The sequence below is a fragment of the Dama dama genome, chromosome 14, assembly GCF_033118175.1.
Source record: "Dama dama isolate Ldn47 chromosome 14, ASM3311817v1, whole genome shotgun sequence".
Lineage (NCBI taxonomy): Eukaryota > Metazoa > Chordata > Mammalia > Artiodactyla > Cervidae > Dama > Dama dama.
Window position 1 is genome coordinate 4,162,187 of NC_083694.1, and position 24,457 is coordinate 4,186,643.

Sequence of the window (24,457 nt, forward strand, 5' to 3'; positions counted from 1 at the left end):
GATGCACACGACACCTTGGGTGGCAGGGATGTATGAGAGCAAAGCTGGGTGCAAGTTGCAAAGGATCTCAGGGTGTCTTCGAAGCCCAGAAAAATGGACTGCGTGTGCCTCCACCAGAAAGCTGAAGGGAGAAATATTCGAGGTCTAGAAGGGTACCTGCCTTGTACCAGGACCTGCATAGGCATTATCCTATCTGGCTCGATCTGGTGCTCAAAAATCCTGGAATAACTGAACTGAATTGGGAAATGCCAAAACAACTGTTATTTTGCTCTAGAGTGTTCAAAGCAATTTCACACATCTTTTTTCATTTGAATCTCACATCAACCATCAATGATCAGGCTTGTTTTTAATCCCCATTTTGCACATTAGGAAACAGAGGCTGAGAGAGCAATTAGGTGACTTGCCTAAGGTCATGGTTAAATTATGGTGGAGTTAGGAGGGAACTCAGAGACCAAATTTCGAGCAGAACACCATGTGCCAAGCCCAGACATCCCTTCTTCCCAACTGCTGAGCGTTCGCCCCTGGTCCTCACTACTCTCTCTGGGATGTTCCCAGGCTTGTGGCCGTCAGCTCCCCCACATTCCCCTCATCCCACTCTTGGGGGGACCGGGGATTGTGCGTGCAGAGGGCCCTTCCCAGATGGCATCCTTTCGGGGACCCCAGAGCAGCCCCACTTACTTTGAGCTCCTTCCTCCGGTCCCGTCAGTTTCGGGAGCACTGCCTGCTGACCAGTCCGCAGCCCCGACTTTTCTAGAAGCCTCTGGCAGGACACTGGATGCTGCTGCCAAAACTGAAACTGTGGGGCTTGACCCACACCTGGGTTCTTAAAGGGACACTCTCCCATGGGCATGGCGGCTGGCCAGCGGCACGTGACTCCCACAGCCCTTGCTTTCCTTTCCTTTCCGCCTTCCTGCCTGGCTCCACTTGCTTCTCCTTGACCTTGGGGAGGCTCTGTGACTTGGGAGTCCCCCATCATTGCAGCTGCAGGATGGGAGACAGGGTATCAAGCATGGACAGCCTGTTCTGTTTGCTTTCCAGGTGCAAGATCTTAGGCAAGTCACCTTCATTATTTCTTTTAAGCTGGAAAATAGATAGGGTGATAGCAAACCTACAGGCTGAGGCTAGCACCAGATATTAGATGTGAAACACGCGGCCCAGGGCACGGTGCAGAGCTGAAATGCATTTGAAGGGGTATAGGCGGCAGGAATAGCCTCACATCTCCACGCACCTAGGGACACGTCCCCCCGTCCCTGGATTAAGTCCACTCCTTCTGCATCTCTTGCAGAGCCCCCTTCATCAGTCCCAGAGCCCCCAGGACCTGGGGGACCATGTCTTTCCCCTCTCATATGCTAGAGGAGTTGGAGGCTCTGGCTGCCCTGGGCTTCCAGGAATGGCAGAGCTCAGGGTCTTGCTGGGATCTGGGCTTGGCGCCTCACTCGGCAAAGTGAGCGCTGGCTGCCTGAGCTGCAGTAGAAGACTCCCTCCCTGACTCGGCTAGTCCTTGATGGTTTCCCTGGCCTGACCTGGTTGGGACTCCCAGGCGTTCCCCAAACGATCTTCGTCCGAGTCATACAAGTGGAGCCCCCTCCCCACCACCTGTGTGCTCCCCTCCCCATGCAAGAATCCCACCCCATCCTACCTGTGCAGAGCTGGCCCAGCCTCTGTCTACAGCGTCCTACAGGCTGAACTCCAGAAGGGGAAGAAGGAAAGGGGAAATAGAGTCCTGGAAAAAACACAAGGCAGCCAGAACCCGGGTCTTATTTTAGCTAGCCACTCAGTCACAGTGGGCCATCAGTCTGAGGTCATGGGTTTTGTTGGTGAGAGAAGAAACCTTGTTTTCTATTGTTAAACTTTTTTTTCAGACCTTAAGCCCATAATCTGACTGATGTTGGAAAAAAGTTACCTAGTCCCTTATAAGTAAAGGTGGTTCGATTCAGTGATATCTCATTCACTTTCCTCCCGATTTAAAACTCAGTCTTATTCTGGGTTTGCTTTCCTTTCTGCCCCCTGTCTCTGCTCAGGTGTTTCTGTGAACCCTGGGGGAGCGGGTCTGGGCGAGGGGGTGGCTTGCACCAGTGTGACCATCAAGACGGAGGGAAGGAGCCCCCCACGTTGGCTCTAAGTTGGCCTCATGCTCTAGAAGGAAACGGTCCCGTCCACTGCGGTGTGACACAGCCTGCTGGTTGGTGGCCTTTTCGCCGGCCCATCCTGAGAGGTCTGCTGTCCGCCCTGGGTCTCCTCGTCGCTGTGTCTGGGCTCCTTCAGGTAGGACCTCCAGTGTGTGCAGGGCAAGTGTGGCTCACTCACATTTTCCTGGTACTTTCAGATCCTGTGCTGCAGAGTCATTCTCCCCAACACCCCTGTAGCTTTCTGCGATCACCTGCCCCATGTAACTGGGCCTTCAGTGGACATTGGTAAGATGCTGACCCCCGGAGCTCCCTATAGGACAAGTGAGGTGCAGGCCCCCTTGGGTCTGGCACCCCCAAACCCTTGGGGGTCTCTCCATCAATGTCAGCCTTGGGGGGTGACAGGCATAGAGACGCATCAGTGGCTGGGCCATCTTTCTTCCCGGCTCAGCCATCGTTCTCCTTCCCTAGCTCCAAGATCAGCATGAAGTGGGAGAGTGTGCGGGGAGGTGGAGATGGTTTGGGGACAAGGAGGGGAAAATTCTAGTTCTGCCAGGTTATAAGGCTCCTTTCAAAGGTTTTTCCTTCTTCTCTCTCTCGTCTTTGGAATTTGATGGTCAAACTATTTGTAGGTTTTGTTCTCTTACTCTCATTAACCCATTTCCCCCAAAGCAGGGCTAACTTGTGTCTAGTTGTCTGGAGTCCGGCTTAAGGGGACCCACTGAGCCCTAGGACACAACCTTGGTGAGTTACGGGCCTGTGAGGAGGGACAGAAGCCTGTCTAGGAAACAGCTGCTTCTCAGCCTGCCTGGGGGGGCCAGGGCTCCTCTCCCAGCCCGACAGTCTGTGATAAAGGGACATTTCCTGGATCATGTCCTGGTGTTTTCCCAGGAGTCCCCAAAACCATCTTAGCTGATGGTGCCCACGCCCCGACAAGTACCCCAAGCCCACATTGCCTACTGACCCAGCTTAGGGAAAGAAGCAAATGAGAAGCAGAACCAGGGTAGAGTCGTGAAGTCAGAACGCTGCGTCCTATTTTGGGCTCAGCCACGTGCTAGTGGTGTGACCAGAGTCCCCCAGCTTCCCGTCTTTCACTGCAGTTTCCCCACCAGGAACCCACTGGCCCCAAGACATAGCCTGTGCCTCTCAGTCCTAGGGTAGGAGAGACTGGCCGCCTGACTCGAGTGATGACGGTAAAAGCAGGAGTTACACCTCCAAGATGGACAGTGCTTCATCTGTTTAAGAGTTCCCCCTCCCTCTTAAAATAATAATCAGCGAGGAAAATAATAATGAGAAAGGCTTCTCGTTTGCCTTTCACGACTCTGGGACTCGGCACGAGTCAGTTGGGGAGCCCTGGCCTGGGGTCAGCGAGCCTGCACCCGCCTCTAACTTACTGAGCGACCTTCGCCAAATCACTTCCCCCTTCTGGGCTGCAGGTGTTTCATCTGTTAAACGGGGGCGCTGGACCAAATGACCTCCAAGGCTTTCCCGGTTCTAGGACTCTGGGCTTTTATTGAGCATCGCATTAGTTTCCTGTGGCGGCTGCAACAAATGACCATGACCTGGGTGGCTTAAAACAACTGAGAAGTGTTCTTTCTTGGAAGGCAAACGTCGGAGATTGGGGTGTGGGCTCAGGGCCCCCTGGTAGGCTCAGGGGAAGAACTGGACTCTTGTTTCTTCCAGCTCCTGGTGGCTGCTGGCATTCCTTGGCACTCTTTGCCTTGTAGCCACACCACTCTGATCTGTGCCCTTGGCTCACATTGTCTTCTGTGTGTCTCAGATGTTTCTCTGCCTCTCTTACAAGGACATTTGTGATGGCATTTGGGGTCTGTCTAGATGATCCAGGGTGATCTCATCTCAAGATCCTGAACTGAATTACATCTGCAAAGACCCTTTTCTCAAATAAGGTAACACTCACAAATTCTAGGGATCAGAGGTGCACCTGTCTTTGGGAGGGTCATTTTTCAGCCTTCCACAGACTTCTGCTGTGCCCATGATCAGTTGTTCCATCAGTTGACCGCAAAACTACGCCCGCAGCAAGTTCGAGGTCCAGGGAAATTTGAGACATGCAGGGGTGTGCATCCCTGCTCCCCAAGGGCTTCTTGTCTAGGTGAAGAGTCATCAGCCCCACATACCAGCCAGGCAGTGCAGCCTTGGGAAAGCTCCCACACTCCAGACCTGGAACTTCCTGGGTTCACATCCAAGTCCTGCCACCTCCTAGCAGGGGGCCCCTTGACAAGTTATTTAATGTCTCTGGACCTTGGTTTTCTCATTTATAATGTGGGGCTAATTATACTTACCCCACAATTATGGTGTGAAGATTAAGTATAATATGGACAGTGGCTGGCATCTAGAAGGGGTTGATGGCTCAGCACATGGACAGCGTAGGCTTTAGGAATGGACCGATTCCCTGCTGACCCGTGAGGAACCACGGGCAGGGAAGTGGAAGGACTTGGCCAGGTCTGCACAAAGAGTTGATGGCCTTGATGGTCTGCACAAAGAGTTGATGGTCGAGAACCAAGGTCTCCCAGCATTGAACACTTTCCTCCACTTCTCAAACCCTTTACTCCCCCAGATGAATCTTTTGAAGTCTGTTTTCCCAGGCAGCCAAGGGCTCCCATTTGCACCCTGAATTGATCCCACCAAGATGGGAGAAGGCTAGGTCCACAGGCCCCTCAGGTTGGCACGACCAGTGTGAGGCTCCCAGACCCCGGGCTGACGCAGCCACTGACAGAGCAGGGGAGGCCTGCGCCGTCTGGTCCTTCCCCAGATCTCCTCTGCCCTCTCAGCATCGCTCACTGTGGACAGCCCTCATGAGTGCGGCTTTGCGGGACAAGGGGGTAAGAGTGGACAGGGGAAATGCCTACCACTGCTGTTTGCTGCCAGCTCTCTGCTTCCGTGTGCAGGTCTTTGGCTGAGTCAAAGTTTAACCTTCATCTGCAGTCAATGTTTAATCCCAGGCCAGCCAGCCCTGAAATTGAGCATTTCTTGGTAAGCATTTGTAGAGCATTTTAGTAATAATCGCTGGAAAATAGAATTGTGACAGTGACTCTGCAAAAGCTAAATACCAAGCCTCTGTGCCCCCCACCCTGTTTTTCCAGGAAGTGGACCATTTGGGATTATTTATGCCCAGGTTGCCTGCTCTTGCCATCAGCAAATAATGATCTAGTATTTCCTGGCCCAGCTGTCATCTCCTGGCTGGAGCACAGTGCTGGCTCTTGCTGTTTTAATTTCGCCTCTGGGGCTTGAGAGAGGGCCTGGGATGTGGACGCCTGCACTTTTGCTCAGCTTGGCCGTGTGGTCCCTAGTGTGGTCACTGCCTGGAGCACCAGACTGGAACAGTCCGGTTAGCCTGGCTTAGCTCGGGTCAGATTTTGGAGGAGTCTCTGAGCCCAGACTTACGTTCAGAGGCTTTCTGGTGAACCTCCCCATCAGGAAGTAGGTAGGAGGAAGCTTCTTTATAAATGTTTGCCTGGCTGGTGGGTGGTTTCATAGGGGCTCCACAGGGCCCTTCTTAGGGGGCTCGGAGCAGAGCGTCTGTGACCTGGCAGCCTCGTGTCCACACCAAGAACAACGGCAGTGAGGGGAAGTCACAGCGGCACGGTGGGCGGCAGGCACGTGGGGAGTGTGCGGGGAGGAGGGCCGGTACCGCATTCATGGTCCAGGCCACTGGATGTGTCGCAGAGCGCGACTGACTGGCCATGTGTGTGCAGCGGGGCCTCAGATCTTTTCTTCGGTCTTCATGAGCTCACTGAGTCACCTGCTTCTCCCCGACAACCTGCCTCCCTGTGTCACTGCCCAGATGTTCAGGCCCTCTCTGTTTCCCTAGCTCTGTTGCTTCCTAATTAGAAAGTGAAAATGACATTTCTCCTGAGCCTTCTGGAGTGGGGTGGGGAGGGGGGTTGTCTGTACCCGATCGTTGTGAGTGGTGGGGGTGTGACGGCAGAGACTGCGGTGGGCATGCCCGAGCCTGTGTCTTGCCCCGAGGAGGCTAGACGTGTCGAACCTGAACATGAAAGATCCTGGAAATGGAAAGTCAGCTTCAGTCCCCAGGCTCCCTCAGTTTCCCCTAGGCCAGTTCCGGGATCCCAGAGAGCTTTTATTCTCTGATTCTTTGAGGCAGGAACAAATGATCAAATCTTTTCTGAAGTTACCAAACCACTCTCTTGCCCTCCACTGCCTCCATCCCCTGGCCAGGGAGGGGCGGAAGAAGGAAGACTTTCAGAGCAGGCATCCAAAGTCAATAGGTGGAGTGTCAGGTGACAGGGCCCAGCCCCTCTCATAAGCCACTGGGGTCCTCCTGAAAACTTGCTGTTTCCTTGTTCCTGGTCTGAACTTGGCCTTTAGCCTGAGCTTTGCCTGGCGGCAGCCTTTGAAAAAACATCCTCTGTGATCCTCTGCAACCTGTGGCCATCCGAGCCTCCACATTCCCATCTGTACAATGGCGTACAGTCTGTTTCTTTCCAGTGACACATACTGTAGTTAGTTTTCAGCTGTCTGTGCTACACGGATGGTGGAGAGTTGTGTTTCCTGACCAGCCTGTCCTTCCCGTGCCAGGATTTAAAGGAGTGAACTCTCCAGTGCCCTCTTCCTGAACTCTTGTCTGAAGTGCAACGTTGTCAAACTATGGGACAACTTGGAAAATGCTTTCGGTCACGGCCATCATGGCTCTCTTCCTTCTAAGATACTCAGGGTTGGGGAACCAGGAATCTGTAACATTAGGGAATGAAGTGGCCCTCATTAATTGAACCTCTATGCTCAGAGCAAAATTGGTAGGTCTAGATCAAGGCAACCAACAGGCAAAGGACAGGAATTGGTCAGAGGCTGGAAGAGGCAGAACACAGAAAAACCCAGACACCAATCAGGGAATGTTTCAGCCAAACAGGACCAGGAGGCAAACGGGGGCCCGCTGACCCAGGGCTTCAGCGCATGTGAGGACTGCAGGCCTCTAGGAGTGCGGCGTCTGGTCCGTTCCGGCAACTGGCACCTCTCTGCTGCCCATCTGGTTTCAGCTGCCCCCGTGGAGGGTGGGCTGTGGGGTGATGGCTCAGACCCTTGTTGACAGTGAGGGGAGCAGTTTGGCCTGGGAGGGCCAGTGCCTGTAAGTCACGCTGTGTCACTTCAAGAAAAATGGAGGGCTTGGTGGCCCTGGACTTGGCATGCAGCACCACCCACAGAGAGTAACTTCCTTTAGTACGGGCTCTCCATTCTCCATTCAACCTTTATCAAGCTCTTGGCCCTGGATTATCTGCACCAATGGAAAATAATCACATAATCCATACTTGACTGAAGTGAAGTGTAAGTCCTTTCGTGGAAATACCTCCCTCTCTGTATCTGACGGGAACTGATTCTGTGCTTCCCAGACCCCACTGGCTCCTGGAGGAGAGGAAGAAACCCCCCAAATCCTTGTGGAGCGTATGAGAAGTCGGCTGCAAAGTCAAGCGCTTGTCCGGAGTTACCTGTGGCAGATGGACACCCCTGCAAGCGATTAAGAGCTGAGCTCGAGTTTTGCAAATGCCAGTAAGGACCTCAGGGCTGGTCAGTGAAGTTTTAGCTCTTAGCTCCAGCTGTCTGAACTTTTCCACTTCACTTGGCCAGGACAGGAATAGGTCAGCTCAGTGACTGAAGAGAGCAAATTACTGGAAATGGTTATGAGACTTTTTACACAAAGGCCTAAAAGAGGAAAACAAGGACTTCTCTAGAATCTTAAACAGGGAAGGGCGTGACCAAAATAAGCAGGCTGTAAGTCCAGCACGGCGGTGCAGTGCCATGACCAAGGATTTTGTTTGTGGCTGCCTTGTGTTCAGTGGCTCCTGGCTACTTTCTGTCTCCTCAGTCTTCTCATCTGTAAAATGGGGATTATCTTGCCTACTTTAGAGAAATGTTGCATCAAGCGAACATAGAATGTGAAAATACCCAGGAGTGTGCCTGCTTTGAGACACTCAATGAACAGCAGCAGCATTGTTAGGTAGCAAGTTGAGACTGGGAGGGTTGCTCCCTAATCCAGAGAACATGCTTGATCTTAGGAAAGGGGGTGCTTCCCTGTATCTTGGATACTTCCCATGGACACTTGGCTGATTCCAGCTTCAGAGATGGAAGTCCCCCTGCTCCTCATCCCAGAGGTGTGGGTATCAAGCTAGCTGGGGATATGAGATTAAAAACCAGAGTGCTGGCAGTTCCCAGTGGTGGCCATGGCCTTCTTAGCCTCCTTTGCCTCTGGCCCTTTAAATCCAGGCCCCTGCCCTTCTCCAGGTATCCGTTAACCCATAAAGGAGCACCTTAAGCTCATAAAGGAGTGCCTTAAGCCTTAGGGGTTCCCCCACTTCCTTCCTGGCCAAGATTTCACTCAGATCTTATCTCTGCTCAGCTCCAAAGACTTTGCTTTTGGCTCTGCTCCATCCCTTTGAGCTTGTACTGGCTCTCCCCACTGGTGGACCTCAGCTTTCCCTGGAACACTCTGATGTGGCAGCCTCTCCTACTTCTGGAAGCTGCCCCTGACCTCAACCCCTTGGACAACACCCTGGCCGGTGGGTGCCGTCCTTCCCCCAGGCAGGTGGTCAGGCAGAATGCCCAACTGCTGCACCCCAGAAAGAGGCTCACAGGGGCGCAGAAGGAGGAAGGTGCCAGCAAGGGTGGTCAAGGGAAGTTAGAAGAGGTTGGAGTCAGATCCTCCGTATCAGAGTGGGAAGTGGAGAGCCTCAGTTGGTTTTACGGTTTAATGCAGGGATTGGCATTAAGGCTGTAAATTAATTACCGCTCTTGAGCCAGATCCAGCCTGTGGCCTGCTTCTGTAAATAGTTTTGTTGGAATACAGCCCAAAGTTATTCACTTCAGGATGGTTTTTGGCCACTTCTGGGCTGCCAGGGCGGAGTGGAGCGGTTGCAACACAGGCTTTACAGCCTTCAGAGGCTGAAGTATTTGCTCTCTGGCCCTTTATAGAAAAGGTCTGTGACCCCTGATTCAGTGCATCAGGCTTCCCCAAACAAGGAATGCTTTGAGGAGCCCAGTCCTGTGAGATCGCTCCAAGCTAAACACGATAGTCCAAAACCCAGGGAAACACGTACAATGTCCCCTGACCCTCCCACCAGGGCTATTCACAATGCACCTTGGTGTATCAAAGTCTTCCAATAATCCTGCACAAAACCTGCTTTTGGTTTAAGCCACGTTTCTGAAACTTCTCTGATCTACCAAACCCTTTCCTGAGAAAAGCTCTTAAAAGTCCTCAGAAGCTAGCGTTTTGTGGATGCCTCTGGAAAACACTGCTAGAGTGGTCCTGTACAGTCTGGATTTGCTCCCGTTCCTGCATGCAGTGAGCTGAGGGATCATGGTTGGACTCTATACCCCTGAGGGCCTGTGTCCACATCGGTGGGATGGGATGATGGTGGCTCTTCTGTCTCTCTTACAGGTGTTTCAGGCAGGCCCTTGAGATCATGTGCATGAAAACGGTCTAGAGCTAGGGGTGTGGTGTCTTTGATTCTTGATGACGACTTTTGCTCTGATATGTTGTTTAGCAAAGGTGAAGTGAGGAAAGCGCTAGGTCGAGGTCACGAGTTCCCTTTCTAGTCCTCATCCTGCTGTTCCTAAGCAGGTTAACTGAGTGCCTCTCAGCAAGCGGTTGTCCCGCCACAGGGTCTCAGCTATCTTACCCTGGGCAGTGGGTTTTAGACTGGTTGACTTCTGAGGATCTGGTAGTGCTGAAGTTCTGTAATCTGTTTGGTTAGGTGCAGGCAACTTCACTGCTTAACCAAAACAGTGAGTCTTTCTCTCCCAAATCGTGCAGACTGTATCATATTTATGTTCTCTGGACAGTGTCTGGGTTCAGCCCCAGCTTCGCAGAGGCAGTAAGGTAGGATTTCTGTGCTGCTGACAGCTTAGGAGGCAGGGCTCAGCCTTCTGGGAATATCTACCTGACAATTCCTGACTTGATGCTGGAGCCTTTCTTTCCCTTCTCTTCCATTGCTCAAGGGCTGCTCTGTCCAAACATGAAGCTCAAACAGCTTGTTGAGAGATCTGGCAAAGTAAAAGAGCAGAAGTGACACCTGACTAGATGTGACACCTGGGACCAGAGCCAAATCCCCCAACAAGCATGTGATAAAATGGCTGCAAAGCAGAATCCACATAAAGTTCCTCTTGGCCATCCTCTTTCTGATCCGCCCCTCTTACCATAACTGCTTTCCAGCTTTATCATCAGTCCTTGGTATCAAGGATTTATAAACAGTTGAATAAGAGGAGCTTTATGAAGAAGATGAGAATCTACTGAAAAATACCCTTTTCCTTCATGAACTTAGGAAAATCCCAGAAAATCTTGACTGGGTCAAAAGGTCTATGGCATAATCAGTCTGGGGCCAAGTGGGGAGGGATGAATGGGGAATAAATGTTCCTCCTGTTGGTCCCCATGTAGGGACCTGTGGGATCATCTATGGGCCCCCCACATTGAAAGAGGTTCAGAGCATCTTCATGGGCAGGGTCATCACAGGCCACGGAGACCATTTCCCTCCAGTCAGTCGTTCAGTACAATTATTTATTGGGGGCTCTAGTGAGCTGAAGTTCTTCGGGGATGTAGTGAGATTACTACAATACAATACAATTACTGCCCCCAGAGCTTAGAATCTACTGGAAACGAATAGAATCAAATGTGTGCAGTAGGCTGGGTGCTAACAGACATCAGAAAAGGGAGCACCTACAAGGGCTAGGAGTGATCGTTGAAATTTTGTTAATATTGCACTTTGATTGTAAACCTCTCATATTTTCAACCCTCCAGGAATGGAAATTTCACGCCTTATCTAGGTCCACTGACCTCTACCAGTAGTGAACTGATTCTTTCTTGCAGCCTTCTTTGAGTCACAGTGTCTCCTATGGCCTTGGAAAATGCTTGACCTTCCTTGGCCCAGCCTTTGTCTCCCTAGACAGAGTCCCACTCCCCCAGGCCCCTCTGCCCCAGCTCGTTCACGTGGAGGACGGAAGAGAAGAAGCTGGGCTATGGTGTTCGGTCCTGGTTCCTCTTCCACAGTGACCGATCGGCTTATCCTTCCATTCCTTAGGGTCCCGGGTCCCTTGCCGGGAGACTCAGGCGGCGTGGAGAGGAGGAGAGTCAGCCTGGAGCCTCTTCCTTCCCACCTGGGGTGGCTGGGCTGGCTGGAGGCCCAGGTCGGGGACCTGTGTCATCTGAATCAAGGTGACCCCTGGTGACTTTCCTGTCTTCTGAGCTGCATAGACACAGAACACATGGTGAGGGTCCTGGGCGCTGGATCTGAATCCCCGAGAACCGCCTCCCCTCTGCAAGCTTCAAGGACCTCCTGACACAGACGATTTCTACTCAGACCCTTAGATCCACAGAGACTGGGCCAGGCCTTCAGGGCCCTGGGTCTGGGAAGCTTAGCCCCTTTCGCTTGCTCCCAGAGTATCTCACCCTTTCTTTGCCACATCTAACCACCATGGAGCAGTCGCTTTAGTTGTGTTTAAACCTGGGCCTGGTGCTGTAAGAGGTCTGCAGAGGGTGCAGGTATAGTTTGCCCCTCTGGGCCCTGCACTCCTGTCTGCTGCCAGCATTGTTCACATGGATCCTAGGCCTACAGTAAGCAGCGGTCTCACCATTCTCTGAAGGACTTCTCCCTAAGCTCTCGGATGCCACCAGGACATAAATAAACAGATGACTTTCCCATCTGACAGATAAAGGAACCAAGGCCAAGCTTGGCTAGCATGGCCCAGACTAGCATTTAGCATTTCCACATCCGGCAGTCCTGGCCCTGGCCCTGACCCACCCGGGTCCTGAGGGTGTCAGAGGGGAACGAGCCCTCCCCTCCGCGGGCCTGGGGCGAGTTAGACCCCACTCACAGCTCCTCTTCTTCTGAAGCTTCCTCTTCCACAGAACAAGGGTCACCAGCAGAAGTGGGCACAGCGCTGACGAGACTGGGGTCAGGATCCCGGAGAAGTTCTTCTCTTCCAGAGGAGCGCTGCAAAGAAGCCGCAGGAGTGGGCGCCAGAAACGCACGAGAGAGCGGGGCCTGGAGCGCCCCGGGAGCCGAGGCCCTGGGGCCTCACCCCTCATTTTACAGAGGCCACGTGGAGGCCTGGGCCAGTCGGCCGCCCTCGTTCCACGGCTGGTGGGTTAGTCACTGACCTGGGACGCGGTCCCCTGCCTCCCGGGTCCCAAGTCCTCAGTCCTGTCCCTCCCTGACCACCTGTGTGGGGTCCCTGCCAACGGGCTGCAGGGGCCAAGAGAACTGAGTCAGGCTCAGGGAATCCACGCTAGGCATTTGGCTCTGCTGCAAAGTCTCTCTTTGTGGCTTCGGTGAGTCACCCCGCCACCCCACCTCGCCACCCGCTGGAGCTTTCTTTCCTCATCCGGAAGAAACAAAAAGTCCCAACAGTTCCACCTAAATATTCTAAATATTCTGTTGCTTAGATGTTTGCTCAGTCTCGTGAAGATGCTCAGATGGCGTTCTCCCAGCGAGGACCCTTGGAAGGAGGCAGGATTCTGACCCCCGTGACCCTTGCCCTTGACTGGCCTGAGGCTACAGGGGGAGAAGGGGAGCAAGCAGACGCGGGGCACGTAGCTCACTCAGGGAGCAGGCAGAGCTGCAGCCCCGACGGCGGGGGGGGGGGGGGTGCCTGGGGGTTACCTCTTTACCGAAGACTCCTTGGCCGGGGGCCCCGGGGGCCCTGCTGCCAGGGCCTGGCTCGGCATCACTTGGGGACCACCGTCTCCGGCAGGCGTGTCAAGGTCAACTTCACCGCTTCCCTCCGCAGATGCCATCTCTACGTGGGTTGGCTCTGAGGTCCACACAGCCACAGCCGGGGTGGTCCCTTCAATGGAGCCCAGGCTCTGTGGCTCAGAAGCCGATGTCTCCTCCTGGAGGGTTTCCCACATCCATCTTTCTGAGGCCAGGGTCGATGGCCTAATGGTCCCTGTGGCTGTCTCAGCGGTGCCCGGAGTTGTGCTGACGCTCTCTGTCTCCTCCCTTGGCCTGTCGGCCCCAGGAGTAGTTTCCCTCTTCCTTTTGCTGGCCCTGGCCCTGGTTGCTTCTGAATCGCCGGTGCTCCACACCAGACCCCGCGCTGCTGCACTGGTCACGCCTCTGCCTGTTGAAGCCGGACTCTGCACAGTGGGGACAGTTGCCCTGACGGAGCGCTCTACCTGGCTGCCTGTCCCTGGAGCCACCGTCGCAGTTGGTCCTGGGGTTTGCCTCTCCGTGGCTGAAGCCATGGTTTTCCTGGCTCCTGGAGTCAGGGCAACTGTATCCCATCCTGTCGTCTGTCTTCCTGTTGTCTGGGTGTTTGCTTGTGTGCATGTTTTGGCTGCTGGGGGTGATGCTGTTTCAGAGGATTCTGTGATGAGCTCACCATAGGCCAGCGTGGCTGTCGGGATGGTTCTGGAAAGACCTGTGTGAACAGCAGAAGGAGGCCTAATAAGAAGGCTATCCGGGCTGCCTACAGGCTTTAGCAAATGACATCAGGCTTGAGGTGTTTGCTACATAGGATGCACCCTTGCTAAGCAGTGCAGTCTTTGGCCACTATATTGGATAAAATAAAAAATTGGGAAAACCAGTTGTATTCTCCAGTCTGTTGCAAATATTGACACTTTATGTTCCTGTCTCCTTCTTTTATACCCACATGTTCTCTATCCAGCTGCCCCAGAACCCCATGCTGTGCGCTTCCCCAGAGGCCCACAGCCCTTCACGGACTGCTCTGCAAATGAGAAAAAAAGAAAAACTCCAGTCACAGCAGAGTAGCCAGTGTCCGCAGATGGTTAGAGAGCAGCCTCTAATCGAACAGTCCTGTCTCTGGACTCCTGCCTGCCTGCATCTCCTGTCACAGCTTGACGCCCTTCCCTGGGCTCCGGGTCCCTGACTTTGGACAGCTCTCCGGAACCAGCCACACAGGACCCCAGCCTGGCCGCCGTCAAACGCCTGCTGAGAGGCTCGGTCTTAGGAAGGGCTCAGTCCTGCCCATCTTACCTGCTCTGCACGTCTGAACAAAGAGACGTGACCACAAGAAGCCACATTATCTAACTCACCGGCTTCACAGAACCCCTTCAAATCCATGTGCCACAATGTTCAGGGGTTCCCTGTGTTGGGCCGTTGGGTGCAAATGGGCCATTTTCCCTGGTATCTACCTTCCCTCTGTCTGAAATGCAAGCCCGCACCTTGGGTCCTTGCATGACCCCACTCTCATCATCACTGTCCCCGCATGTAATGCCCTCAGGGGCCTCTGGGCTTCCCGTGGTCTCCTCCCCTCCCTAGCATTCTCGTCACCACACCTGCCCCGCCAGCCGCCGGCCCTGACCTGGAGAGACCGTCAGGTTCATGCTGAAGAACAGCGCGTTGTTTGAGCTCCCGAGGCCGCAGCGGTAGCGCCCCTCGTCCTCCGGGGACAGCCGGGACAGCCTCACCACAAACAAGCCTCTTTGGGGGAAGTCTGCGAGGGCCACGCGGCCACGGTAGCGCAGGTGCGTGTAGCGGTTGGTGGACACGACGGTGCGGCAGACCCCCGCCGGGGGCCCGAGGCGGCACCAGTACTTCCTCTGGTGGCTGTTGATGGCCAGGCGGGGGTACCAGCACTGGATGGTCACAGCGCCCCCAGGCTCCCCGGACACCAGCCGTGGGCCCTTCAGTGCACTGGCGGCTGCAGGCAGAGGGAGAAAAAAGTCCATGGAGAAAGAGTGCCGAGTGTGTCGCCGTTGGAGGAGCTCTGAGCTCCAGACTCTGCTAGAATTAGGGAACAGGTCAGAAAGTGCCTCCATGAAAGTAGAGCTTTCCTTGTAGTTGTTTAGTCACTAAAGTCGTGTCTGCCTCTTTTGTGATCCCTCATGGACTGTGGCTCTGCCAGGCTCCACTGTCCATGGGGTTTCCCAGGCAAGCGTACTGGAGTGGGTTGCCATTTCCTTCTCCAGAGGATCTTCCTGACCCAGGGATTGAACCTGTGCCCCCTGCATTAGCAAGAGGATTCTTCACCACTGAGCCACCAGGGAAGCTAAAAAGAATCAATATAGAAATGCCAGTGTTTAGTCACTAGATCAGGAGGAGCCGCAAAGGATGGAATGGAGCTGTATGAGAGATGAAAATGCAAGAATGATCTTACCACGGTTCAGCTAACCGCTATAGAACTTACCGTGTGCCAGCTGATCTTCTGTGAGTCTGCCCACAGCCTGGGTTCTAGCCACTGGGCTCCAGTGCAGATGTTTTTAAAAAAAGCAGATGTTTAAAAAGCTGCCACCTAAGCACCTGTAAGGGGGCCAAGGCAACACCTGACGAAAGGCTGTGATTTGTTTGCACGGAATGTCAAAGAGAGATATTAGAACAACGAGGTCCCACTCTATAGCAGAGGGAACTATATTCAGTATTCTTTGATAAACCAAATGGAAAAGGAGATGAAAAAGAATAGATATATGTATAACTGAACCACTTTGCGGTACAGCAGAAATTAACACAACATTGTGAATCAGCGATACGTCAGTAATTTTTTTTTTAAAAAGAGAGATGTTAAATAGTAAAAACAGAAGCGTATGCTTGCTGCTGAAAGGAGGGGGTGCTGGAAGCACAGGAATCCTGCCCTGCTTGGTGGTACTTCCTAGGACCAGCACCTGCAACACGGCTCACTTTCCCCTGGAAATGGAAGCCTCTGAGTGCTGCTGTCCAAGCCGAGCAGACTGTCAGTACGTCTGCTTTGGCGGGGGCTGCGGCTGTGGCTGAGGCTCAGTCCACGGCCCTTTCACTGACTGCCTCTTCACACTGGCTCTGGGATGTCTCTGCTCCTTGACGAAATCTCAGACGTAATTTCAAGTACAGTAGCTTTCGTAGTCTCGCTTGGATAAGAAAACACACAGCCTAATGATTGTTGCAATTCCAATCTCTTATCCTATTGAAGCTTTTTCCTTTCTTCCAGCTATGCTTGGAGGCCTGATGTTTGGGAGGGGGACAGCTCGGGGTTTCTTGCTTTGCTGGACCTCTTTCTCTACTCAGAACGGCTTTTGGGGCCCCTCTGGGGCTGGGTGTGGAGGGGGGAGGGGAGGGGAGGAGGAGTCCTGGCAGCAGGTGGCACCCTCTGGGCAAGGCAGCGTCCAGTGTCGCGTCCTTCCCTGTTGCCTCCCAGATCCCCTGTCGGGGCCTCTGGCTGCAGAGGCCCTCCTGGAGGAACTGCCTTTTCTCCTGCTGGCCTTTAAAGCCCATGACCCGGGGCAGTATGCCCCTCTGGTTGGAGTCACAGTCCCCTGTGGGTAGCCCTCTTGCTGCAGGCCCTGGGGCAGCTCCTTCTCTGGGATCCACATTTGGTCCCCGCTGGAACCGAGATGTCGGGAGACAGCTGGGACTACAGCAAGCTTGTTGAGAGGCTTCCTAGAAGCTCCTTCTCTTACTCCTCTAAAAGCCGGGAAGAGGTGAGCCCTCTGTCCCTTTTGGACAGGTGGTGCAGAGCGCATCATGCTGCCTCTCTCCAGAAAGCTCTTCTTTCCAACCCCTGATGATTCTTTGGGAATGACATGGGGGGATTTTTCTGGAACAACCAGCTTTGCCATCTCTCTTCACAGTCCTCTCCAGGTGGTTCAACATCTTGCTTTAGAATATGGGTACCTGGCATCTATGAATCTGTTCTATGTTTTCGAAAGTGAAAGTCACTCAGTCATGTCCGACTCTTTGCCACCCCATGGATTATAGAGTCCATGGAATTCTCTAGACCAGAATACTGGAGTGGGTAGCCTTTCCCTTCTCCAAGGGATCTTCTCAACCCAGGGACTGAACCCAGGTCTGCATTGTGGGCAGATTCTTTATCAGCTGAGCCACAAGGGAAGCCCAAGAATATTGGAGGGGGTAGCCCATCCCCTCTCCAGTGGATCTTCCTGACCCAGGAATTGAACCAGGGTCTCCTGCATTGCAGGTGGATTCTTTACCAGCTGAGCTATCAGGGAAGCACCTGATCAGGAAGCGGTGTTTAGCACCCCTGATCCCAAGAAAGTTTAACCCTGTTGCCAGGATTGGCTACATAATTTGCAAGGCCCAGTGCAAAGTAAAAATGGAGGACCTCACATTCCAGAGTCACTAAGAGTTCGCAAGGCAATAGTAGAGCTTTAAACCAGGCACCTTATAAATGGGGCCCCGTGTGACTGCACAAGGCCTATGCCCGTAAAGCTGGGCTGCCTGCTGCTTGTCTTAAGGTCTTGTTATAGGAAGAGTCAAGGCCATAAACGTTAGAGATAAATCAATACTCACTGACACACAACTGTGCCACTATTGATGAAGTTACATAGCAACTTATCATAAAAAGCAAGAATCTTTGTAATCACAAGCAAGGAGTGTCTCAGGACAGCAGTGATGGCGCTCTGATTTCTGGACTCGGTGTGACCTACGTGCGTGTGCGGGGAGGGGGCAGAGCAAGAGGGTTAATGAGCCCCGTTGATCAGCAGGATGGGGTGTTCTGACTTTGCAGTTGAGAGCTGATTAGGAATCCTTAATCAACTTTTCTTTCTTTTATCAATATCAAATTTCATGCACCCTTGAGAACTTGTTCAGTGGATAACTGGTAGCTCTTGCACGAGTCCGTGCTAAGTTGCTTCAGCCATGTCTGACTCTTTGCAACCCCATGGAGTATAGCCTGCTAGGTTCCTCTGTTCATGGGATTCTCCAGGCAAGAATAGTGAAGTGGGTTGCCGAGCTCTCCTCCAGGGGATCTTCCCGACCCAGGGATCAAACCTGCCTCTCTTACGTCTCCTGCCTTGGCAGGCGGGTTCTTTACCACTAGTGCCACCCAGGAGGCTCAACTCTTATATAAGCTCTTAGTTATATATGATGAAGGTTTTGGGAATTTTGTACTAGTTGACTGTGAGAATTAAAGAAAGGGCTGGCATTTTAGGATCAGCGCGATGGCTCCCGGAGATCCCTTTGGCGGAGGTGGTGCCCCTGCGGTCATTCACCCATCATCTCCAGGGAGTGTCCACTGTGTGGCTTCAGGCAGGGATGGCCAAGTGAGGCCTGCAGTTGGAGACCACAGCCTGGAGCCTGCCTTGGTGTGAGGAGGCACAAGGGGCATGTGGCAGGAGTATGCAGAGCCGGCTCGTGCCTGGGATGGGTCACTTTTGCCCCAGCAATGGGATGAGAAAGGTCTGGGTGCTCCCTTTGCCCAGTGGTGGGGCCCAGCGGGGAGAGAACCAGCCTGCAGCCATCTGAGACGGGGTCTTCTGTGTGCAGGGACCACAGCGGGGAGATGGGCCCTGGAGGGGTCCACAAAGGCATCCACAAGAGGAAGTGCCAGCTCTAAAGCCTGCCAGGCCAGAGAGCTCCAGGCCAGTCCATCAGGTAAGGGCAGCCTGCCTCCTGCTTCCCCTCCCACCTGCCACCATGACCCTGCTGGGGTCCCAGGTGCCAGCTGCCTCCGAGGGGGGGAGAAGGACCAGGGGAGGGAGAAGGCAGCCTCACATCCCTCCCTGCCTTCCTGACTGCAGGCCCCGGGGTGACGGGGTTGGGGGTGCACATCTCTGAATGAAGATGAAATGGTTGACCAAAATATTTAACTGGATACTTAAAATGATCCAATTAGAACTTTCGAGACTTGAAAAATCATGGGCCTGCCTGAGTTTTCATCTGGGGGCCAAGAAGCTTGCTCCTACTGAAAAATTTTAAAGGAGGCAGTGAGAGATGAAAATAAAGAGGTGGTGTGATTATATCACAGAGGTTTCTTGCTCTAATATTAGCTACTCTTGATTCATTAAAATCTGATTTGTTTATAAGCCAAAATAAATTGTTTTTAGTGTTATTATTTGTTGTTCAGTCAATAGGTCATGTCCGACTCTTTGAGACCCTGCGGACTGCAGCACACCAGGCTTCCCTGTCATCACCATCTCCTGGAGCTTGCTCAAACTCATGTCCATTGAATTGGTGATGCCATCCAACCATTTCATCCTCTGTCGTCCCCTTCTCCTCCTGCCTTCAATCTTTCCCAGCATCAGGGTGTTATCATAGCATTCATTTATTAATCTACTCTTTCAACATTTTTTATTAAGCAGTTACTTGGATACTCTGGGTGCAAACTTACTGCCTTCCTCAGTGGCTCCCTATTACCATCAGAATAAAACTAGACATCACAGCATGGAGACAGGACTGATCATCACACCAGCCTGCAACTTGACTTCCGTCCATCTGTCCATAATGCCTGGCACAGGGTAGGCCCTCCATAAGTGAGTATTGACTAAAGAAGTAAATGCATCAATGTAGTTTTTATTTACCCATCTGGTTTCTTTGTAGACCCTGCACTCTTTAGGGCGAGGTCTTCATCTTTACATGCCTGGAACTGGGCTTGACACTTGAGTTATTTTAGAATGAGTGCTAATAGAGCAGTGCTATCCTGGAACCCACATCTGGCAAATGCAGCCGACTTTCAGTCATCCACTTGAATGGAAGAGGGCAGAGACAGATCAAAACACTGAATATTCCAGCGATCATTTAGGTCAGAAATACACCCTTTCATGTGAGCTCTCGCCTCCCACACTCTCCCTGGGCCCAGATCCAATCACTTGCTTGCTCCAAAGCCATGGGGAATGCCTGTACTTCGGAGGGGCTGCTGAAGGCCCCTGAGGTGCCCGCCAGGCTGCAGCCTGGAAGGCTCAGCTCTGGGTGTGCAAGCTCTGAATCTGGCTGTTTGGGACTCACCCTGCAGCAGGCACATCAGGAGGAAGAGGAGCATTCTCCATCCTGCCCTCTGGCTGGTGACCTGCAAGATAAAACCACTGTCGATGAGGAGGCCTGAGGGCAGGTGAGTGAGACACTGGTCCAGTAGCCCTGGGACCTGTGTGATTACTTTCTTACTCTGGGACCGGTGTGAGCTCAGCGCTGGGGCCGGATCAGCTCCATTTAAGAGCAGGATGTCACGGCCCTTTGAGAGAAGTGTGGCTCCATCCTCATGGCCCCAGACACACATTTGGCTTGGCTTGCTGCCTCCAAGCCTGGAAAAACTCCCTCTGTGGCATGCCAGCCCCAGCACCTGCTTGCCAGCATGGGGCTCGAGATCTGAGCACTGTGTAGTGGAAATTCTCCAAGCCAGAAGTTTAAGCCTTAGTTGGAACTGTGGGGCCCTGGAAAGGTTACTCAGTGTTGGAGATCAGCTTCCTCTCCCGGGGAATGAGGGTCCGTACAGGGTGCTGTGCCACTTAAATGACTGAGTTAGAAGCGTCCACAGGGGGCCTGGTGCCGAGTCTCCCACTTCCCCTCCTGTTTCACAGAAGAATTGCTTCCTTCAAGGAAAAATCTCTCTCACTGGTGTGAGCCTCCAGGCAATAGCAGGAGTTAAAAATCAACTCTCAGGCCAAGTCGTTTCTGCCGAGGTTCCTGTGCAGTCTCTATTCCACAAGCTCTTGAAACCCCTCCCTGGCCCACGGCCCTCGCTGATCTCCCTGCTCTGGTCTCTCCCACCAGCCGGGAGCTCCTGGAAGGTAGGACTCTGAGCCTTGGGGCTCTGAATCGGGATCTAGCCCGTGTAGGTGCCCAAGGCACGTAACTGAGCATGACTAAACAATTTATGAACAAGAACCTCTCACTCTTTTGACAAACACCATACTGACCATTATCAATGGCCCTTTGTTGCTTGCTGATTGAAAAAAGGCAAGGATTGTGTTAATACATAATGCTTCTTTTGTAGTCCCCAGAGGGTTTTCATGGATGCTTTTTGAATGGTTAAAAATCTCTTCTTTGAATATATCTACTGCCTGCAGCTCCTGGGACCTGTGGATACTTTTCTAAGGAAATCAAACTGAAGTTAGAGGTTGATTCCTCCTTCCCACATTAACACCTGTCCTGCTCATGTTGAGAACAGGCTCATACAGTCCTAATCTGGTCCCCTTGCCCCACTCCCTGTCCAAGTGGACAAAACCACACATGGCCACTGGCCAGGCTGGGCTTGGGCTAAAGGAGGGGATAAGGGAACAAGGTGGGAGTGGGGGTGGGGCTGCAGAGGAAACAGGAGAAGGGGAAGGAAGGGTGAGGCAGGAGGTAAAGGAAAGGAGAGAGAGAGGAGAGAAGGAGGTGGAGTCCGTGGTTGGCTCTGTGATGCCCCTTGTCGCCTCAGCATGGCTCTGCCAGCCATGTCCACTCAAGCCTCTGCCAGCTGTACCCAGGTGGAGCCCCCAGCGTGGTCAGATTTGGCAAGGTTCACAGGTTCCCTCTGCCTCCTGTCTGGGGCACCATGATGGCAGCCTCAAGCCCTCCCACCCTCTAAGCTGCTGGCTCCCTGCTCTCATCTGGAGGCTCTCCCAGGGGTGTCTGCACCTAATCTGTTGTTTGATTAATATCCACCAGGTCCAGGCTACTTCTGGGACTGCCGTCCAGGTTCCCCCAGGCGGGTTTTTCTCAAGTGCTAAGTGCTGATGCAGCGCACAATGGGGCCAAAGTCTGCATGGCCCTGCCCGGCTTCACTGAAGCCCCAGAGGGTGCAGCTATCTCTCAGCTGCAGGAGCAAAACTGCCTCTGCGGGGCAATGAGGAAGCACAGGGTGTGAGATAAAATGCCTCCAAGGAGTTATCAGCCTTGATTGGAGGTTGCAAGGATAACATTCAACGGAAAGCCTCTAAGTCATCCACCTGCCGGTGACCTTCAGGAAACCTCTCTCCAGGAGACAGGGAGCCCCAACTCAGTAGCTTGGGGTCACATACCTCTAGGATCGTGCATCGCATTTTAGAGGACAGGGCACACTGGGGAATTCTCTTGTCCCTCAGTCCCACTGGGAAGGGCTCTACCCTAACTTCAGCCCAGGCTGGTGTGTAACTCCCCAAGTCCCCGTTGCCCCCTTGAGCCCCACTTCTCTCCTGTCCTCCCACCTGTGGCAGCAGACGAGGAAGGAAGGAGGCAGGTATAAGGAAAAAATACAGAACCAGGATTCAGGAGGTTCCGTGTTGCCCGTGGCAATGACCTTTAGCAAAGGATCTCTCCTCTCCACAGCCACGCAAAAGCTTTGACTGCAAGAGAGCCATGCTTCCTTCTCCTTCTTAATGTTAACGTGCGTGCGTGCTAAGTTGCTCAGTTGTGCCTGACTCTTTGCAACCCTAAGGACTGTAAGCCCACAGGCTCCTCTGTCCATGGGATTCTCCAGACAAGAATACTGGAGTGGGTTGCCGTGCCCTCCTCCAGGGGATCTTCCTGACTCCAGGGATCAAACATGTGTCTCTCACGTCTCCTGCATTAGCAGGCTGGGTTCTTTGCCACTAGTAGTACCTGGGAAGCCCTTCTTAATTTTAGTTGGTTCTAAGTCACTCAGGTGGAGAAGGCAATGGCACCCCACTCCAGTACTCTTGCCTGGAAAATCCCATGGATGGAGGAGCCTGGTGGGCTGCAGTCCATGGGGTCGCAAAGAGTTGGACACGACTGAGCAACTTCACTTTCACTTTTCACTTTCACGCATTGGAGAAGGAAATGGCAAGCCACTCCAGCACTCTTTCCTGGAGACTCCCAGGGACAGCGGAGCCTGGTGGGCTGCCGTCTATGGGGTCGCACAGAGTCGGGCATGACTGAAGCGACTTAGCAGGAGCAGCAGCAGCAAGTCACTCAGGGGACTGAAAGGAGTCCTGCACTCTGGTGGGAGGGAGAGTGGGAGTGAGAGACGAGTAGGACCATAGGAGGAAGATGCTGGCCTGACCTCCAGAATCCTTTCCTGGCCCCTGGGAGCATGGTCTGGCTGTTCTGGGGCAGTTACTGCTGCCCCTCATCACCCACATCAGGAGACAAGCCCCCAACCCCTCGGGGAAAGCCTTGTCTCACCTTTGGATCTCCAGGCTTAGCTGGGGATTCTAGACCCATCTCAGTCCAGAAATAAAATCCACTTGGACTTTTCCTTTTCTGTTTTTGACGTGCTGGTGATTGGAAACCTTCTAGTTTCTTTTCTTTAAACCTTGAGGCTGAGTTGGCTGTCCGATGCGCTGGAAGGCAGCTGGAGTTAGCTCTGGAAACTGGAGGGGTGAGGCATAGGGCTGCCTCTCACCTCTCTATACTCCACGCTGGTCACTGCATGCTGGGCCTCGGTTTTTATTTCTTATAACAGGGAGCCAGTCCAGATCCTTTGTCATTCTTACCACCCCTTATTCCTGCAGAACTTTTCCAGGGGTGATGACAGTAGCTTCAAGGGAAAAGCACTGACACATATCCTTCTACCTCTTATTTCCCCTCCAGTCCAGGGCCCAGAGTTTTTAGAGTGCCCCAGATCAGACAATTCATTCAGAACTCTTCTGAGTAAATGATGCAACGGCTTGGGGAGAAGAGAAAATTCAGGAAAGGAATTCCCCTGTTGTCTGGCTGGCAGCTGGTGCCTACGAGCTGGCCAGTCCCCTTCGACTTCCACGGGGAGGCAGCTTGAGGCCTCCAGATCCACTGCACGCTTGGCAGCTACCACTCCTGCTCCGGACACAACACAATACAGTAAACGAGATGATCTCCATGGAGAGAGAACACTGGCAAATGTAGCTTATCCAGGTGGATGACGTACTTCAAAATTACCCCAATATTTCCCTGTGGAAGATATTTCATGGGAATATCTTGCAGAAGATGCAATTTGTCTGCCTTTTCTGGCTTTCAACTGATATTAAAATGGCAGGCATAGCCCAAGCACTCAACAATGACAGGTCTTCAGGGGATACAAGTGCTGCAGTTGAAGACTCTCTCCAGGACCCCTGGTAGACTAGGTAGTATTCTTGAGCCCATTAGAAATGACACTTCGTCCTTAAAATAAATAGATGTAGTGGGCGTATTGTTACGTATTGGATAACCACCGGGGCAGCGTGTATTGCCTATGCTTTCCCCCTTCCAGGTTTGAGACAGAGTGGGGACAGGAAGTGAGTCACTGAAAGCAATAGGAGAGGAAATGAAATTCCTCCAGGGGATGCCTAGAGTATGGCTGGGACAAGACCGTCTCATGCAGCCGTGCGTGCCAGTGTGCTTGTGTTGCAGAACGCAGGTCTGGCTGCGTGCCGCTCAAAAGCCATTAAAGAGGCCAGGTTGGTGGAAAGGAAAGTTTGCTTTATTTTGGATGCAGGCAACTGGGGGTGGGGGGTGGGGAAGCTGGACACCTTTCCAAAGGCCAATCACCTGCACTGAGAAGCGCGGGTAAGAGCTTGTATAGACAGAGGGAGGGGGCTATTTGCAGAAACAGCTCAGTCAGCTCTGACAGTCATCTTGAAATTGGTCATCAGTGATCTGGCCAGTGTTGTCTTGATTAAGTGCAGTTAATCTCCTGTTCCAGGATCTGATTTTTTTCCATTTCTTGAGGCCTGTTCTCAGAACTGTGGCAGCTTATGTCATGGCTACCGTCTGGTCATCACGTACTTAGCCTCTCCACCTGGTGGGGGTTTTGGTGTCTATACGAGC

General features: G+C 52.9%; 2 protein-coding genes and 1 long non-coding RNA gene across 9 annotated transcripts in view; 1 reads left to right on the forward strand and 2 right to left on the reverse strand.

Moving 5' to 3' along the window:
* Positions 1-837, reverse strand: part of PIGR (polymeric immunoglobulin receptor) — a 17,768-nt gene extending 16,931 nt beyond the window's left edge. Inside the window, exon 1 of one of the 2 annotated variants that reach the window (XM_061159958.1) lies at positions 679-837. The gene's annotated coding sequence lies outside the window, so the exon portion shown is untranslated. The remainder of the gene's footprint in view (positions 1-678) is intronic. The other variant, XM_061159959.1, reaches the window with a different exon arrangement.
* LOC133068973 (uncharacterized) overlaps positions 1-12,742 on the forward strand; it is a 19,012-nt gene extending 6,270 nt beyond the window's left edge. For 3 of the 6 annotated variants that reach the window (XR_009695732.1, XR_009695734.1, XR_009695733.1), the window contains 3 exons: positions 2,327-2,414; positions 11,168-11,354; positions 11,995-12,742. This is a non-coding gene — a long non-coding RNA (uncharacterized LOC133068973). Of the gene's footprint in view, positions 1-2,326; positions 2,415-5,374; positions 5,569-8,255; positions 8,654-11,167; positions 11,355-11,979 lie in introns of those variants that run through there. The other 3 variants (XR_009695735.1, XR_009695736.1, XR_009695737.1) reach the window with 3 other exon arrangements.
* FCAMR (Fc alpha and mu receptor) lies at positions 8,669-24,098 on the reverse strand. Its single transcript, XM_061159960.1, has 6 exons — positions 22,859-24,098; positions 19,763-19,823; positions 14,412-14,750; positions 12,749-13,508; positions 11,961-12,079; positions 8,669-11,332 (listed from the first exon to the last, which is right to left on the reverse strand). Exons 1-6 carry the CDS (start codon positions 22,895-22,897, stop codon positions 11,193-11,195), a joined length of 1,458 nt encoding a protein of 485 aa, XP_061015943.1. The 5' UTR covers positions 22,898-24,098; the 3' UTR covers positions 8,669-11,192.
* Positions 24,099-24,457: the final 359 nt, after the last annotated feature.

Excerpts from the sequence above, each read along its gene's own strand:
- FCAMR (XM_061159960.1), bottom strand. The coding sequence starts at position 22,897 with ATGGGTCTAGAATCCCCAGCTAAGCCTGGAGATCCAAAG. Across the intron at positions 19,824-22,858 it reads CTAAGCCTGGAGATCCAAAG|GTCACCAGCCAGAGGGCAGG; the intron begins GTGAGACAAGGC and ends TTTATCTTGCAG. Across the intron at positions 12,080-12,748 it reads AAGGAGTCTTCGGTAAAGAG|CGCTCCTCTGGAAGAGAAGA; the intron begins GTAACCCCCAGG and ends GCTTCTTTGCAG.